Source organism: Leptopilina heterotoma, unplaced genomic scaffold, assembly GCF_015476425.1.
Source record: "Leptopilina heterotoma isolate Lh14 unplaced genomic scaffold, ASM1547642v1 Lhet_24, whole genome shotgun sequence".
NCBI classification, from domain to species: Eukaryota; Metazoa; Arthropoda; class Insecta; order Hymenoptera; family Figitidae; genus Leptopilina; species Leptopilina heterotoma.
This window is the reverse complement of record NW_025110956.1, coordinates 2,637,816-2,652,988: the sequence shown is the minus strand read 5'-3', so window position 1 is coordinate 2,652,988 and position 15,173 is coordinate 2,637,816. Positions and strand designations below refer to the sequence as shown.

Genomic DNA, 15,173 nt, shown 5'->3' with positions numbered 1-15,173 from the left:
TTTTAAAAAACAATAATTTAACAAAATTTTTATATAATTCTTCACAATAATTGAAATACTTTAACTAATATATACATTTTTCATGGAAATTCAATTATTTAAAAAAATTTTAATAAAATTCTAACCAAGAATGTAATTATTTTTATAAATAATAAAACTCATCAAAGATTTTTAATTATTTTTAATACAATTTTAAATTAATTAATTGCAAAATTCAATCATTCTCACAAATAAAGTTTTCCACAAAGAATCCAATTATTTAAAATAAAATTTACATTTAATATTTATTATATTTCGAAAAAATTAATTACTTATAACAATGTTGATAAAATTCTTACGAAAAATTCAATTATTTCGAAAATAACAAAAGCTTTCACAGAAATTCAATTCTTTTTAAACATTTTCATAAAATTTTTTGTAATAATTCAATTATTTTCATAAATAATGAAATTCTTCTTAGGAATACCAGTATTTTTAAAAATTTTAATAAAATTTTTAGCAACAATTCAATTACTTTCATATATAAAAAAAAATTCATTGCTGGATTTCAATTATTTTTAATACAATTTTACAGGAATTGCTCAAAAAATGTAATTATACTTAAAAAATTTAATTTCAATTCCTCGAAAAAATCAATTATTTGAAAAAATGTTTTTTTTAAATTCTTTGGAAGAATTCAATTATTTTCAAAAATATTTCGAAAGAATCGAAAGAAATTAATTATTTTAAGAACAAAATTTTAATTAAATTTTTTTGGAATCATTCAATTATTCTTTTATATTATAATAACATTCTTCCCAAGAATTCAATTACTTTCATAAATAATTCTTTAAAAGAATTCAATTATTTCGATAAACAACAAAATTATTTACAAAAATTCAATTATTTTGAGGCATTTTAATAAAATTTTTAGCAAAATTCAATTATTTTTATAAATAACAATATTTGTCACAAGAATTCAATTATTTTTAATAGTAATAAATTTTTTCTTGGAAATTCAATTATTTAAAAAAATTCTAATAAAATCGTTCGCAAGAATTCAATTATTTTCCTAAAAAAAAAACTGCTTTTTAGGAATTCAATTATTTTAAAAAAGATTTAATAAAATACAACACAGACATTCAATTATTGTCAACAATTTTAATAGAATTCTTTGTAAAATTTAATTATTTTAAAAAACTTTTCGTAATTCTATGATTTTTAGTATTTATTATTTTCATGAAATTTTCAAACAGAATTCAATTATTTAAAAAATTTTTTGTAAAAATCTGCGTAAAAATTCAATTATTTTTATGAATAATAAAAAATTACTGAGGAATTCAATTATTTAAATTAGAATTTGTATAAAATTAGTCGAAAGAAATCAATTATTTAAAAATTTTTATAAAATTCTTCGTAAATATTTTTGATGAAAATTAGGAAAAATTCAAAAAAATAAAAAATTTGGAATGAAATTTTCGTCAGTTTTGTGAAGTGACTAAAACTAGTTTTTTTGGTCGTCAAGTTTAATTTTTCCATAAATGTTTCTTTGATTTGAAGAAATTTTTTTTTTTTATTAAAAATAAAAACATAAAAAAATAAAAATTAACAGGCAATATATTGTCTTAATATTTTTGCGCAATATTGCGACAATATTTCTTCATGGTGAACGTCATTAATATTGTCTCAATATTGACTCAAGATTGTTGTCATATTTCTTGTTATTTTTGGGATTATTAAAAAAATTTTGATATTTACTATTTTTTCAAACCCAAAAATTAACACAAGAAAAAAGTGGCTCGAGAGGCGCGGCGCTCACTGATATCTAACTGGTATTAATCCAGGCCTCGCCTCGGATCGACTTTAAGGCTATTAACTTCTCTGATTTTCCTGACCTGCGCCAACTCTCTTATTGTCAAAATTCATAAAATGTAAAAGCAAATCTATCAAAAAAAAACTTTTCAAAAATGTTTGAAACGACATTTTTTAAATTTGTTTTATCAAATAATAATTTCGTTCATAAAAAATTTTATTTCGTATATTTTTTTGAAGCGAATTTTCATTTTTAAATTTACACTTGAACATTTTTCGTTAAAAGTTTTGAGAATTAAATTATTTTCAAAATTTGCAATTAAAATTTTTTAAAAGTTGATTTTCAAAAATTGTAATAAAGTACTTGAAAAAAATAAATTATTTTCAATTAAATTTGATAAAATTTGAATAATGTAAATAATTTTTGAAAATATTTTGTATACTTATTTTTGGCAATATAAAAATCGAAATAAGTTGCATTTTACTCAAATGTAAGTAGTATTTTTTGCAATATTTTGGAAGATCGAAAAAGTCGCAGTTTTTGAAAATAGTTGAAAAAAGTCGCAAAAGTCATAACATCCAAGGCACGTATCTTGAATATCTGAATATTGTCAGGGAAGGATTTTATAAAAAAGTATTATAATTTTTTTTAAAAACAGTTTTTTTTATTTTCGTATCAAATGACATTAAATTACGCTAGAAATATACATAAATCACGGTCGACGAGTCAACAGTTGAACACAGGACCCAATGAATATGGGAACTTTATACATATACATAAATATAACTACCAATCAATCGCAAGTATGAAATGTACACGCATTTATAAACATTCTCAATCATACACTTATCCTAGAAATAAGTAAAACATTCCGGACTAGAAAATCCGAACAAAGATTTTAACCGTGACAACCTCGTCGATATGTCCGGCAATATCCTTGACTCCCACGATTATCGTTCGTCGATCAATATAAATTAATCTTCTACAACAGTCAATTACACATTCACACAAACACTCAATTCAATAACAATAAATGATCTCGGGCACTCACATAAAAAATATCTACAAGAGAAACGAATAAAAATGAAAACTCTGCATCTTATTCGTCAATGACAAATTAGAATGAAGACTAATGTAAAAAAAATAATAATAATAATAATAATAAAACAGAGTAAAAATGTCATCTCACAGTTATGCCTCTTCGTCTTAGTATTACGGGCACTGATCCAAAAATTCCTTACTCAAAAATTGTATCCAGTCTTGTAAAATAATCTTTAGTTTTCTGCTTCTAATTGCTAATATTACAATTTACAATTGTAAATATTGTAAATTATTTCGACTTTCTAAGGATTCAGAGTTTTTGGATCCGCAACCGGGTCCTAGAAATCGGTAACTAAAGGCGAATAAATAGTATAAACAACATTACAAATAAATATATTGTGAAATGGCGGCGCGGCGGGTTTGAATAATAATGAGCGGGACTATGATCGAAGGCTCCAATTTGTACTTTTTATTCCGCAATTGAGGAGGTATCTCTCTTCTTTCGTCTTCTTTATCAGTCACCAACGTCTTTAAATCCTTATAATCAAGTATCACCATATTTTAGCTACCAAAACGATACTCCGTTAAAGCTGCATATTTTTTCTTCTTCTTCTTCTTCTTCTTTTCGAAATGGCACACACTCTTCGCCAACAGCTGCTTATCATCCAAATTAGATCTGCATATTTCTTAACGAATATACTTTTCGAACATTCAATCAAAAGTTCTCCTCGTGAAAAATGATAGGAACGAAAACCGTGCTCAAAATATGTTTGTTTGCCTTTCTCAATGGCTGCCGACGTTTCTCAAAGGTCCTGTACTGTCGGCGGCGAATCCTGCTATGCAATCTTCGTTGAGGATTCTCTGCAGGAGGCAAACCTCGAAGGGATCTGGCGTCACGGTGATGCCAACGTTTCCTTGAAGACTAGGCAGTGACGCACCAGCTGGTAACGTAATGTCGAAAGTGTGCAGAAGCGAACTGAAGAAGAGGAAGAGTTCCATTCGTGCCAAGACGTCGCCCAAACACATGCGTCTTCCCACGCCGAAGGGAATGAAGTACTCTGGTTTGCAGACATTACCCTCTGCTGATAGAAAACGCTCGGGGCGAAATTCTGCTGGTTCATCCCACAATTCTGGATCCATGTGCACTGCATGCAACAGTGGTACCACGTGCGCACCAGTAGGAATCGTGTAGCCATTCATCGTCACGTCTCTGTTGGCAGAAAATAGAAAAATACGATTAAACATTTTTTAGAATCAAGACCGAAATGTTTAAAAAACTACACTAAATTAGGGCCCTGAAGCTAGCGTCGAAAAATATGTTTGTAGAAAGAATGTTTAATAAAAAAAAAAAAAAAAATTGTCTTCAATTTATTTTTAACTATCAAGGTGAACACAAGAAGTGAATTTAATGACATTTTCATATCTAAAAATGACAAAAATATAGTTTTTGACGCTTAGCGTCGACGCTAACTTCGAGGACTTACTAAATCCTAGCAGAGACGATATCAAAGAAGAAAAATGCAGGTCATTTCTGTGACTTTTCTTTTATCACTATTTACTTTTCATGTATCCTACTTTTCAGTCTCGCATTCTATATACCAGCTTTCAAATCCCTAAAAAGTTTTTTTTTAATATTTCCTTTTCAATCACTTTTAATCGAAATTTCTCCTACCTTAAGTTAAACGTATTTCTTTTCCTAACTTTACTTTTTTTGTATAACACTAACTATTACGGAATATTCTATTTAAATATTCAGGAAGTACAAAATATTCAAAAATTAAGATGTTTTAAAAAAAATTTTTTTTTTTTTTTTTAAATTGAGATATTTAAATTCTTGTTAATATTGTTAATAAATAAATATTGTAACTGTTTCTTATGAGCTCCCATCCAGCCCTAAGAACTTTGATTATTGTAAATAAATAAATAAATGTTCTTTGGAATAATTCTTTGGAGTAATATTGCCTATGCCTTGTAAAATTCAATCATTTTTTATAATTTTTAATATTAAACTTCATCGAAAGTTCTTCGAGAATTCAATTATATTTAAATACAAAAATCGAATTTTTTATATAATAACTGTAACTATCCATTTTTATAAAAAAATTATTAAGATATATTTTTAAAAAAAATATAATAAAGCTTCAAAAATTATTTTTTTAAATATTTTTAAATAATTATTGAAATTAAAAGTTTTTCAATTATATAAAATTAAAAAATTTCCAAACTATTAAAAATTGGTAAAATCATTTAAAAATAATTTAAATTTTGAAAAATATCAAAAAAATACTATTTTTATAGAATTTTAATTATAAATATTATTTAAACATGATTTCTTTGAAATTTTAAGTCTAAAAAGTTAATTTTAAAAAAATTTTAATTTCCTTTTTTTGAAGATGACTGAATCTTAAAAAATGATGATAAAACAATTTTAAGAATTAGTGTCTTAAAAGAATGTTTCTATACTTTAAAAAAAATTAATTAATTTTTTGAATATTTATTTTAATTAAAAATTTGAAACATTATTGTTTTCAGCAAAATTTTTAAAATAATTCTAAAATGTTTTTAAGTTTCTGCAGGTATTTGAATTTTCAAATTATTGAAAGTAATTGAATTTAAAAAAAATTATTTGAATACATTTTTTCAAAACTAATTTTTATTAATTGTCATTTTTCAAATTTATACTTGAAGATTTTTTCGTTAAAATTTGTAAAAATTCAATTACTTTGAAAACTTTCAATTAAAATTCTCCAAAAGTTGATTTTAAAAATCTGTAATAAACTTCTTGGGAAAAATCAATTATTTTCAATTAAATTCTATAAAATTTCAATTATTAAAAAATTGGTAAATTATAGGTTGTTTTAAAATTTATTTAAAATTTATTTTAAGAAGACTTTTGAAAAATAATATTTTGTTGAAAAGTCGAAAGAGTCATAATATCTTAGGCCTAAAAAATAATTTTTTAGATTCACAATATTTTTATTTTAAAATGAATTGACAATATTGATTAATACCAGGGATCACAGTATCTTTTTTTCTTTTGAAGTAGGTGAAAAGGTTAATTATTTTCTAAAAATAAGAAAAGAAGGCGACAAAAAAATACATAAACTAAAGTTAAATGAAAAATGATTAGTTTGTATTTATTGTGGTTTAGATTAATTTTTCTTGTTTGAAAAAATAATCCTTTTTATTTAAAATATTTGAAAAATTTTAAAAACTTGGTGAAATAGAAAACAAAATTTAAAAAGGTGATAATCTGTGATCCCTGTAAATGCATTATGTTTAGAAAATTATTAATAGAAATAATAATGAAAATTTAATAAATATTACTGAAAGATTAAAACTAATATACTTATTATTATTTGATAACTACTTAAATAAAAATTAGATATTGAACATATTTTTAAAAACGGCAAGGCATATTTTTGAAAGGTAAATAAAAATAAAATATTAAGAAAAATATTTGCCGAATATGAAAATTGGGATGGTGAATGTAGGACTAAAAAAAAGGAGAAGAGAAGGATATTTAAAAAGTGAAAAAAGAAATGTGAAGTGAGAAGTAGTAAGTAGGAAGCGAAAATTGGACTGTAATTGTGATGAAGGGTACGAAAAATACAAAGTGGGATTGTTACTTCCCTGCCCTCATATTTTTAAGTAAGAAAACTTCTTTTGATTCAAATAACCGATTATTTTACAGTTATCAAAAAAATATTTACTTCAATCAAATAAAATGTATATGAACCAATAAATTCAGTAATTGAAATAAAATAATAATATTACTATTATTTTACCTCAATTCAAGTCTTTTATTATTTAAAATAATAAAAGATTCGAATAAAAGTTATTTTATACAAATAAATATTTATTTGATAATAGACAAGTAATTATTTACTCGAAACGAAGAAATTTTTTTTCAGCATATTCAGTTGTATGTTTCTCCTGTTTTGAACAATAAAAAAAAATAACTAACTTTTCCTGTGCGCTCCGTGACAATTGCAATGATAAACTCTGTTTACTTACACCAACTCCCTGTATTTTAGTTTGTTTTGTTTATTTTTGTAAGCATTATGATTTTCTGTTAATAAATTTTTAACTTGAGAGTTTCTCGGCGTGTGCCAAAGAGATGAAACAGATTTTATGTAAATTTCAGACTTCGCACTCGATAATTAATTTTAAAAAAGTATCAAAAAGTAGCTTTCAAACTAAAAAAAGTAGTAAAAAAGTAAACTTCACAAAACTGACAAAAATTCCATCCTTTATATTTTATTTTCCTGACTTTTTCCTAATTTTCATCAAAAATATTTACATCTTTCTTATCCTGCTAATAAATTGAATGGAACTGCAAAGAAATGTTATTATTCATAAAAAAATTTCAATATTTATAAAAATAATTTAATTTTTTCCAGGAATTTTTTAAAAAACTTTAAAATAAATGATGTCATTCGACTAATTTTATGCAAATTCTAATTTAAATAATTAAATTCCTAAGAAATTTTAATTATTCATGAAAAAAATTGAATTCTCACGATGATTTTTACAACAAATTTTTTAAATAATTGAATTCTATTTGGAAATTTTATGAAAATAGTAGACATTGAAAATCATTGAATTGCAAAAAGTTTTTAAAAATAACTAAATTTTAAAGAATTCTATTAAAATTTTTGAGAATAATAATTGAATTCTTACTAACGATTTTATAAAAAATTTTTAAAATAATTGAATTTCCAAGAAGAAATTTATTACTTTTAAAAAGAATTGAATTTTTTTAAAACAATTGCTATTTTTAAAAATAATTGAATTTTTCTATTAGTTAATTTAAAATAGTATTAAAAATAATTGAAATTCTTCGATGAGTTTTATTATTTATGAAAATAATTGAATTCTTGCTTAGAATTTTATCAAAAATTTTGTTAAATAATTGATTTTTTGAAATTGCTATTCTAAATTAATTGATTTCCTGTGGAAATTTTACTATTTTTATTTATTTAAAAAAAAAATTTTTTTTACTATTTTTTTTATTTTTATTTTACTATTTATGAAAATAATTGAATTTTGGATGAATTTTATCAATTTTTTTTTGTTTAAATAATTGAATTCTTTTGCGAAATTGAATGAAAATACTAAATATTGAAAATAATTGAATTTCGAACATTTTTTGAAAATAATTGTGTCGTTTTAAAGAATTTGATTATAATGTTTGAGAAGAGTTTTTTGATTTCTAGTATTAGTGAATAGTAGTGGAAATTCTCAGAAAAAACAGAAATAGTACCTTTTAGTGACTGAAATCTAAAAAAAGTATCCAAATAGTAGCATAACGTAAAAAAAGTGGTAAATAGTAGGTTTTTAGATAAGTGCGAAGCCTGCAAAAGAGATAAAACAGATTTTATGTAAATTTCAACTGAAATCATTTGCACTTTTTCATCTGAAAGTTTTTTTTGTTAAAGTTATCTCTACAATACATAAGATGCAAAACGCGAGAAAATGTGGAGGCCAGACACGTTTGTATAATGGCAGAATGTGTTAACGTGCGTTACCGGTTGCGATATAGTTCGGTTCTCGCGATTTTTTCCTAGGGAGTTGATGGAAAATAATATTTCAATTGGGTACATCTCGAAAGTTTATTTTTTGGGTTCTCTAAAGGTGTTTCGAGGTAGAAGCAAAGGGAGAAAAACAAATGGAATGTAAATAAAAAAGAAGGGAATGAATGTGAACAGAGTGCATAGATCTAATAAGTGTCCACTCGATAGTCTTTTGGTTGGCGATTAGGTCTCGTTGACAGAACAGCTTTTTTCCTGCGCACGTGCTACCGTCACGCTCTTTCTCGCACGATTCCGTAGCGAAAAGAAGAGGTGAAAACCGTTCTGCAAGGCGAGAGTCGGCTGACACGAAGAATACAGTTTCTACGGTCCCGATTCCTTCTACACGTATTTCGCTAAATGTTGATCGTCGAATCATGCGTGTGTACCAGTTTGTGAGGAAAACGTTTCTTTGTTACAAGGGGAAGGAGGTGTCATCGACCTCGAAATCGAAGGTGAGTCCGGCCCGAAAAGTGGCGGTGCCAATATTGCTTTCACTTTTGCTCGCCGAACACCGTTGACTGTCCGCACGAGACCTGCTCATTGCGATCCTACCGAACTCTCCGTGTATAGCTATGTAGATGAAAGTGCAGCAGGCTTTTAAAAAGATTTAGGATTCTCACACCGAGATAAGCGACCCAAAAAGCAGAATCCTTCTCTGATATCTCCGCCTCGACCTCAATAATGCTCCAATTTCTAACGAAACTAGATGAAACTAGATGAATATTCAGTGAAACTAAACTCACCTAGTGGCGGCGTGAGTCGTGCCCATCGGGACGATGCTGGACCTCCTTAAAATTTCCAAGATGGTAGCTTCGGTTTGTGGCAGATAAGGAAGATCTTCGAGGGTTGGCATCCTCGACCTTCCCACAACTTGGTCCAACTCCTCCTGAACTGCACGTGCTGCCTCCGGATGGTGCAACATGAGAACCACAGCCCACTCCAACGTTGTTTTCACCGTCTCCATTCCAGCAGTGAAGAGATCTCCTAAGATCTGTTGCAACTGGCGGTCTGCGTGGGAAAAATATCGGTATTCATTACTCAATTGTCGATATCAAATTGAAAAGTTTTTTTGAAAGTTCATGGATGATAACTAGAACAACTCTTCTAACATCACATTTATATTTAGAATAAACATTAACTTTACCGAGAAGGTTTATGCAAAACATTTCCTATTTGAATTAATGTGATAATGTTGTGAAGCATAAAAAACAATGAGCATAAAAATTAATTATCTTGCGTTCAAAATGATTTTTTAATTCCATAAATCTTCATATTAAGTACACCTACTCTCGCAGAGGTGACAACATTTTCTGACATCATCATCATCATCATCACTTTTCCCCTTTCTATAATAATGTTTTTGCAGAATAAAAAATGATTGAAATGATTTTCAACTGCCCCCCCCCCCCTTCCCCCCATTTTGAACTCTCTAAAAACCTTGTCTGGTGAAGCGAGTGTGAGAACGTACCGTGATTTTTCCCTTGAAAGAGTTCACGTCCCTCATCCTTGGCTTTCTCAATCTCTAAAAGATATGCGTCGACGAGATCTCTGATGTTGGTCGCGTCGAAAGTATTTCTATGCTGCTCCACATTGTCTTGGAAAAAATTCGCCATCTCTCCTCTATTTTGATCGAGTTTACTCATCACGAACTTGAGGCCAGGCAGATATTTTAAAATAGGGAGAAAATTCACGTAAACTATACTTCCAAATAGTTTAAAACCTTCCTCGGTGAGGGACATGAATTTTTTGTATCTCGAGTCTCCGTGGTGAAAGCGAACCCCCATCGTAATTGAACAAATAACATTACTGATGGCCATGCTCAGGGAATAGGACATATTTGTCGGCACACCTCGTCTCAGTGTCAACCCTTTGATGAAAGAGTCCACTTCTTGCTAAAAGATTTATTTTCGATAAAATATATCACAAGTTGTAAAACATTAAGAAAACTTCATCTACTTCATCTACTTCATCTCTTTGAAGAATTCTTTTCAAATTCTTTCCAAATTCATTTTCGAAAAACTTTCTATTTTTAATTTCATTTTTCAAACTATTAATTATTCATTAAAAATATTAACTTGAATATAATATTAATTCTAAGCAATAGAAATAAATTTAAAAACTTAATTACAGAATTTACAGAAACCTACCATGATTTTAGACTCCATTATTTTTTTTCCAGCTCCTAAATAAGTCATTCCCATGCTTCGCAGTTTTTCATGAAGGAATTTCCTCTGATCCTTCCACAAAGCACCCTCGGTATTAATAATACCTGAAACAAAAGAAATCGTTTATTGAAGTATAAAATTTTTTTGATATAAAAACAAATTTCTAAAATATCTTTATATGTATAAGATTCTTTCTAATGTACAAAAAAAAAATGACAGCCGTAAAAATTATAATAAAAAAAGGTTAAAATTGAATATTATTAAGAAAAAATGAGAATGTAAAAGTAATAAATTATTACTAGTTATTAAAAACTTATGTTGCAATGGCACAGTTGAAGATTGCTTTCTCCAATTTTCAGATTTTATATATGAAAATATAAGAATGCAGCTAAAAATATATTTTTTGTTTTATTCGATCATAAAAAAAAATTCAGAAAGTGAGTTAAATTTTTTAATACATATTTCAATTTTTGTTTAATTCAATTGATGGCTACAATTTTGAAAAGTACATCTAACTTTTCGAAATAAAAAACAATTTCAAGAATTTGTTAGTTTCGTAAAATAAAAAAGTGTAATGTAATGTTAAAGGTAAACAAATATTTACACATTACTCACTTCTTTTTGCAGTGTTATAAAAAAAAAGTCGACGAAAAAGAAACAAATTTTTTTATTTTTAATTTACGATTATAATTCTGATTACAAACACTTTTTTTTAAATTTGGTAAAAATATTTTTTATTTATAATAAATCAATGATTTTAGTGAAGAAAAATTTTAATTTGTTATTAATTTCTTTATTCTTTTAAGTAATACTGCAATTTTTTAAACTTTTTAAAATTTTTTATTTCAAAAAGTGAGACATTTTTTTAATTTGTGTGTTAAATGTTTAAACAAATTTAAAAACATTTTTTATTTCAATTTTGATTTTAGAAAGTAAGACATTCTTTAAATTTGTGTGTTAAATGTTTAAACAAAGTTCAAATAATGTAATTTATAAAATTTTTTTGAATTTTTTATTTTTATTTCAAAAAGTAAGACATTTTTTAAATTTGTGTGTTAAATGTTTAAACAAAGTTCAAATAGTGTAAATTCTTAAAATTTATTTTTATTTCGAAAAGTAAGAAATTTTTTAAACTTGTATGTTAAATGTTTAAACAAAGTTCAAATAATGTTATTTTTTAAAATTTTTTATTATTATTTCAATTTTCATTTCAGAAAGTAAGACATTTTTTAAATTTGAGTGTTAAATGTTTAAACAAAGTTTAAATAAGGTAAGTTTATTAAAAAATTTGTAATTGTAATATTTTTTATTTAAAAAAAAATTATGGAAAATTACATAATTTCATTTTTTCTTAAGTAATATAATTTTGAACTTAAATAAAATTAAGTATATTGTAAAATTATTCATTTTTTTATTTTATTTTTTTGTTTTTTATATTTTCAGTACTAATTTACCTTTGACTGTATTTTTTACTTAGATTTTAAATTTAAATTTTTAAATTTTAGTTCCTTTACATATTTTTTTTTTGAAAAATTTTTTCTTTTTTGAAATTTTCAAAAAAATATGTAAAAAAACTCAAATTTGTAATTTTATTAGTTTTGCATTAAAAAATCAGTTTCTTTTATGCAGAAAAATGAAATTCTTAAAAATAGTAAAATTTCTACAGTCGAACCTGTCGGAATGCAACTCTATTTTTATTATTTTTTTGTATTCAAAAATGCACAATAAGAATTACTTCCTTTTATTTCCAGAATATTGTAAAAATTAATATTATAAAATTAAAGTATAGAATAATTTTTTAAGGTTTTTATACTATAATAAAATTTAAGAAATCGACAGGTTTCACTGTGTTTAAGTTCATATAAAAAGAAAAAGAAAAAATTTTAAAAAAAAATTTTTTTAAATTAAAAAAAAAATTTTTTTTAAAATAACTACAAAAATATACACAGAGAGAGAATATTATTAAATTTTGTAAAAATATTTTAAAAATTGGGAAAAAAGTGCGACAAAGCGAAATTTTGATATAAAAAATACTAAAATTTAGAAAAAGTTATGTGAAATTTAGTATATAATTATATCATCAAATATCAAGAATGTTATTTAAATTCTAATATAAGTTTACTAAATTTAACTTAAGTTTTTTTAAAGTTTAGTATCTCCGTGTAAGGCCGAAGTCCGCAACGATTTTAATAATAAAAAATAAAAAAAATTTGTTAAGTTCAATTCATCTTTAATTTCATGTTAATTAATTGTTACCTAAAAGATAATTGCTCAAAAACAAATGAATTTGAAGGCAAAATAAACTAACAGCATTATTTTTTCGTTTCTGTTTTTAAAAAAGTTGCGATGCTTGATAAACAAGAATTGAAAATTTTGAATTTTTCCAGAATTATCAAGTTGGACAATTTTAGCAAACGGAAAAAAAATGAGGCCAAAATTTGGAAAGTCGGGAAAAAATGTTTTCAAAGTGAAATTGACTTGTTCGTGAATTGGGAGAAGCGAGTGAATGATAGAAGAGACACGCGACAATAATTGAACCCCACGACCTATCATCAGCCACTATCAGTATTCGCGCGCGCAGAGATATGAAAGAAGGATGATTATCTCTAAACTTACCGTATCCGCCGAGGATGTTGTTGAATTCAGTGTGTGGCCTGCCTGTGAACTCCTCTCGACGAAAAGTTTCGCGAATGGCACGATAATCGCTGAGAACAACAACAAGGTGTGTTCCAAGTTTCGCGCTGAACATCGAGCCGTACTTTTTGGCCAGCTCGGCGTAATGCAGATGAACAGCTTTCCCCTTGAGGAAGGGTAGGTAGCCCAGAATTGGCACCCCCCACGGTCCCGGTGGCAGCGATCTGATAGTCTTGATCCACTGTAAAATCCGCACCACTCCCAACACACCGAGGAATACCAAAAGGGTGGAAAGGGCATCAGTCCTGCTACCACCAATCTGTGACAACCACTGGATGACACACTTCGCGAACATTTTTCACCCTCAATGAAAATTTTTGCTCCCAAAAGGAAAACACAGAGTTTCTATTGATATTTCGCAAAATGATTCAACGGAGCAATTGGAAAATTGGGTTTCTTTTTGGAACTCTTGGAAATGAGAATGGATTAAATAGTTCACTACGCGCCGGTAGTATATCCAAGTGGCGCGAATCAAATGCAGTTACGAATTCTGTCACTACTAGCCAAAATTCTCCTCCACTGCCGCGTGTGCGAGCCACGAGAGAATGGAGTGTACACTAACATACACCTTCTTGTCCTTGCCTGTCTTATATAGTGACTCATCAGCCTCTGACCCACGGCGAGTCCGTGGGGTGGGGTTCAGTGCAAGTGCTTGTTCACGATCAGTGACGCGGGGGTAGGAGAGGTTAGCGCGTGGGGTGCGAGGGCGGGTCCTGCTGCCACCGTCTCGTTGGCCGAGGTCCACGCGGATTTGGTCCCTGATACCGATCATGTGGGGGACTGTTGTCCTGTGTGGGGCTACGGGCTGGCCGACTAGCTACCAGTGTCACAGAGGCCTATAGGGCCCATGCTCAAGAGTCAGTTACGGCTCTGCAGTCTCTCAGCACGGACGTTGCGACGTTCTTGTCTCGCTATCGGCTATGCTCAGCACGTGGTGTGTTATGTGTGGATCACATCAAAAACCACGTGCTCACTATTATCATCTCGCTCGCGCTTTTCGGTTCCTCTGCTCTTAGTGTCGTGCCACTTCCTTTCTTTAAGCTTCTTTAAGTGTTTTCCTTTACCCAAACAGCTTGTTGTCCTGTAATCAAAAATAATATTTATTTGTAAAACAATTTTCAAGTTAAGTATGTTTTGCCTTTCTGTGCAATCAATTTCAAAACAAGGATTCAATATTAAGACTTCTTCTTCAAGTGTTATTGTTCAAATTCATTTCTCGAGGATCATATCACTTATAACTAGAATTTTCATTTCACAGATTCTTAGAATTCCACATTGTGGTGTTTTCTCCACATTGTGGAGTTTTTGCTATCTAACCGATTCTACAATAAACAATTTTCTGCAAATTTACAATATACAATAAATTGAGGGTCCGGATCAAATAACTAGACCAACGCGTGGACGCACGCTTAAATGCCAGTCGGGGAGCAGTGAGCGTTTCTGGGCCCCTCACTGCTACCCGACTGGTATCAGCGATTTTCCCGGAGCGTCCGTCGAGTTATTTGATCCGGACCCCCAATTGTTATATAAAACTTTTATGTAATAAAATTTCTACTTAGTCACATTTTTAATACATTTCATTTGTACAAATTTTAATATTTTTTAGCGGAATATTTATTAGAATTTCTGTCAAGTCGAATTTTTAATTTTTAAATTGCAAAATTTCCACTACACCGTATCTTCAATGTAACGAAATTATTCTATATTTGCGAATTGTCATGAGATAGAATTCTAAAAATAGCGAATTTTCAATTGAGGGGAATTTTAAGAACGTGAGAAAAAGGCAGAAATATTTCAGCGCGAATTTTAAATTTGACCAATCAGAAATTACGAGAAACATTGTGATTGGTCAATTTTAAAATTCGCGCTCAATTATTTCGGTCAATTGAAAATTCGGTGTTTGGA

The 15,173-nt window shown here is 27.8% G+C and overlaps 1 protein-coding gene across 1 annotated transcript; it reads right to left on the bottom strand.

Moving 5' to 3' along the window:
* Nucleotides 1-2,455: 2,455 nt before the first annotated feature.
* Nucleotides 2,456-14,332, bottom strand: LOC122502915 (cytochrome P450 18a1). Its single transcript, XM_043613253.1, has 5 exons — nt 13,191-14,332; nt 10,557-10,678; nt 9,878-10,301; nt 9,153-9,417; nt 2,456-4,043 (listed from the first exon to the last, which is right to left on the bottom strand). Exons 1-5 carry the CDS (start codon nt 13,561-13,563, stop codon nt 3,617-3,619), a joined length of 1,611 nt encoding a protein of 536 aa, XP_043469188.1. The 5' UTR covers nt 13,564-14,332; the 3' UTR covers nt 2,456-3,616.
* Between the last annotated feature and the right edge of the window lie 841 nt (nt 14,333-15,173).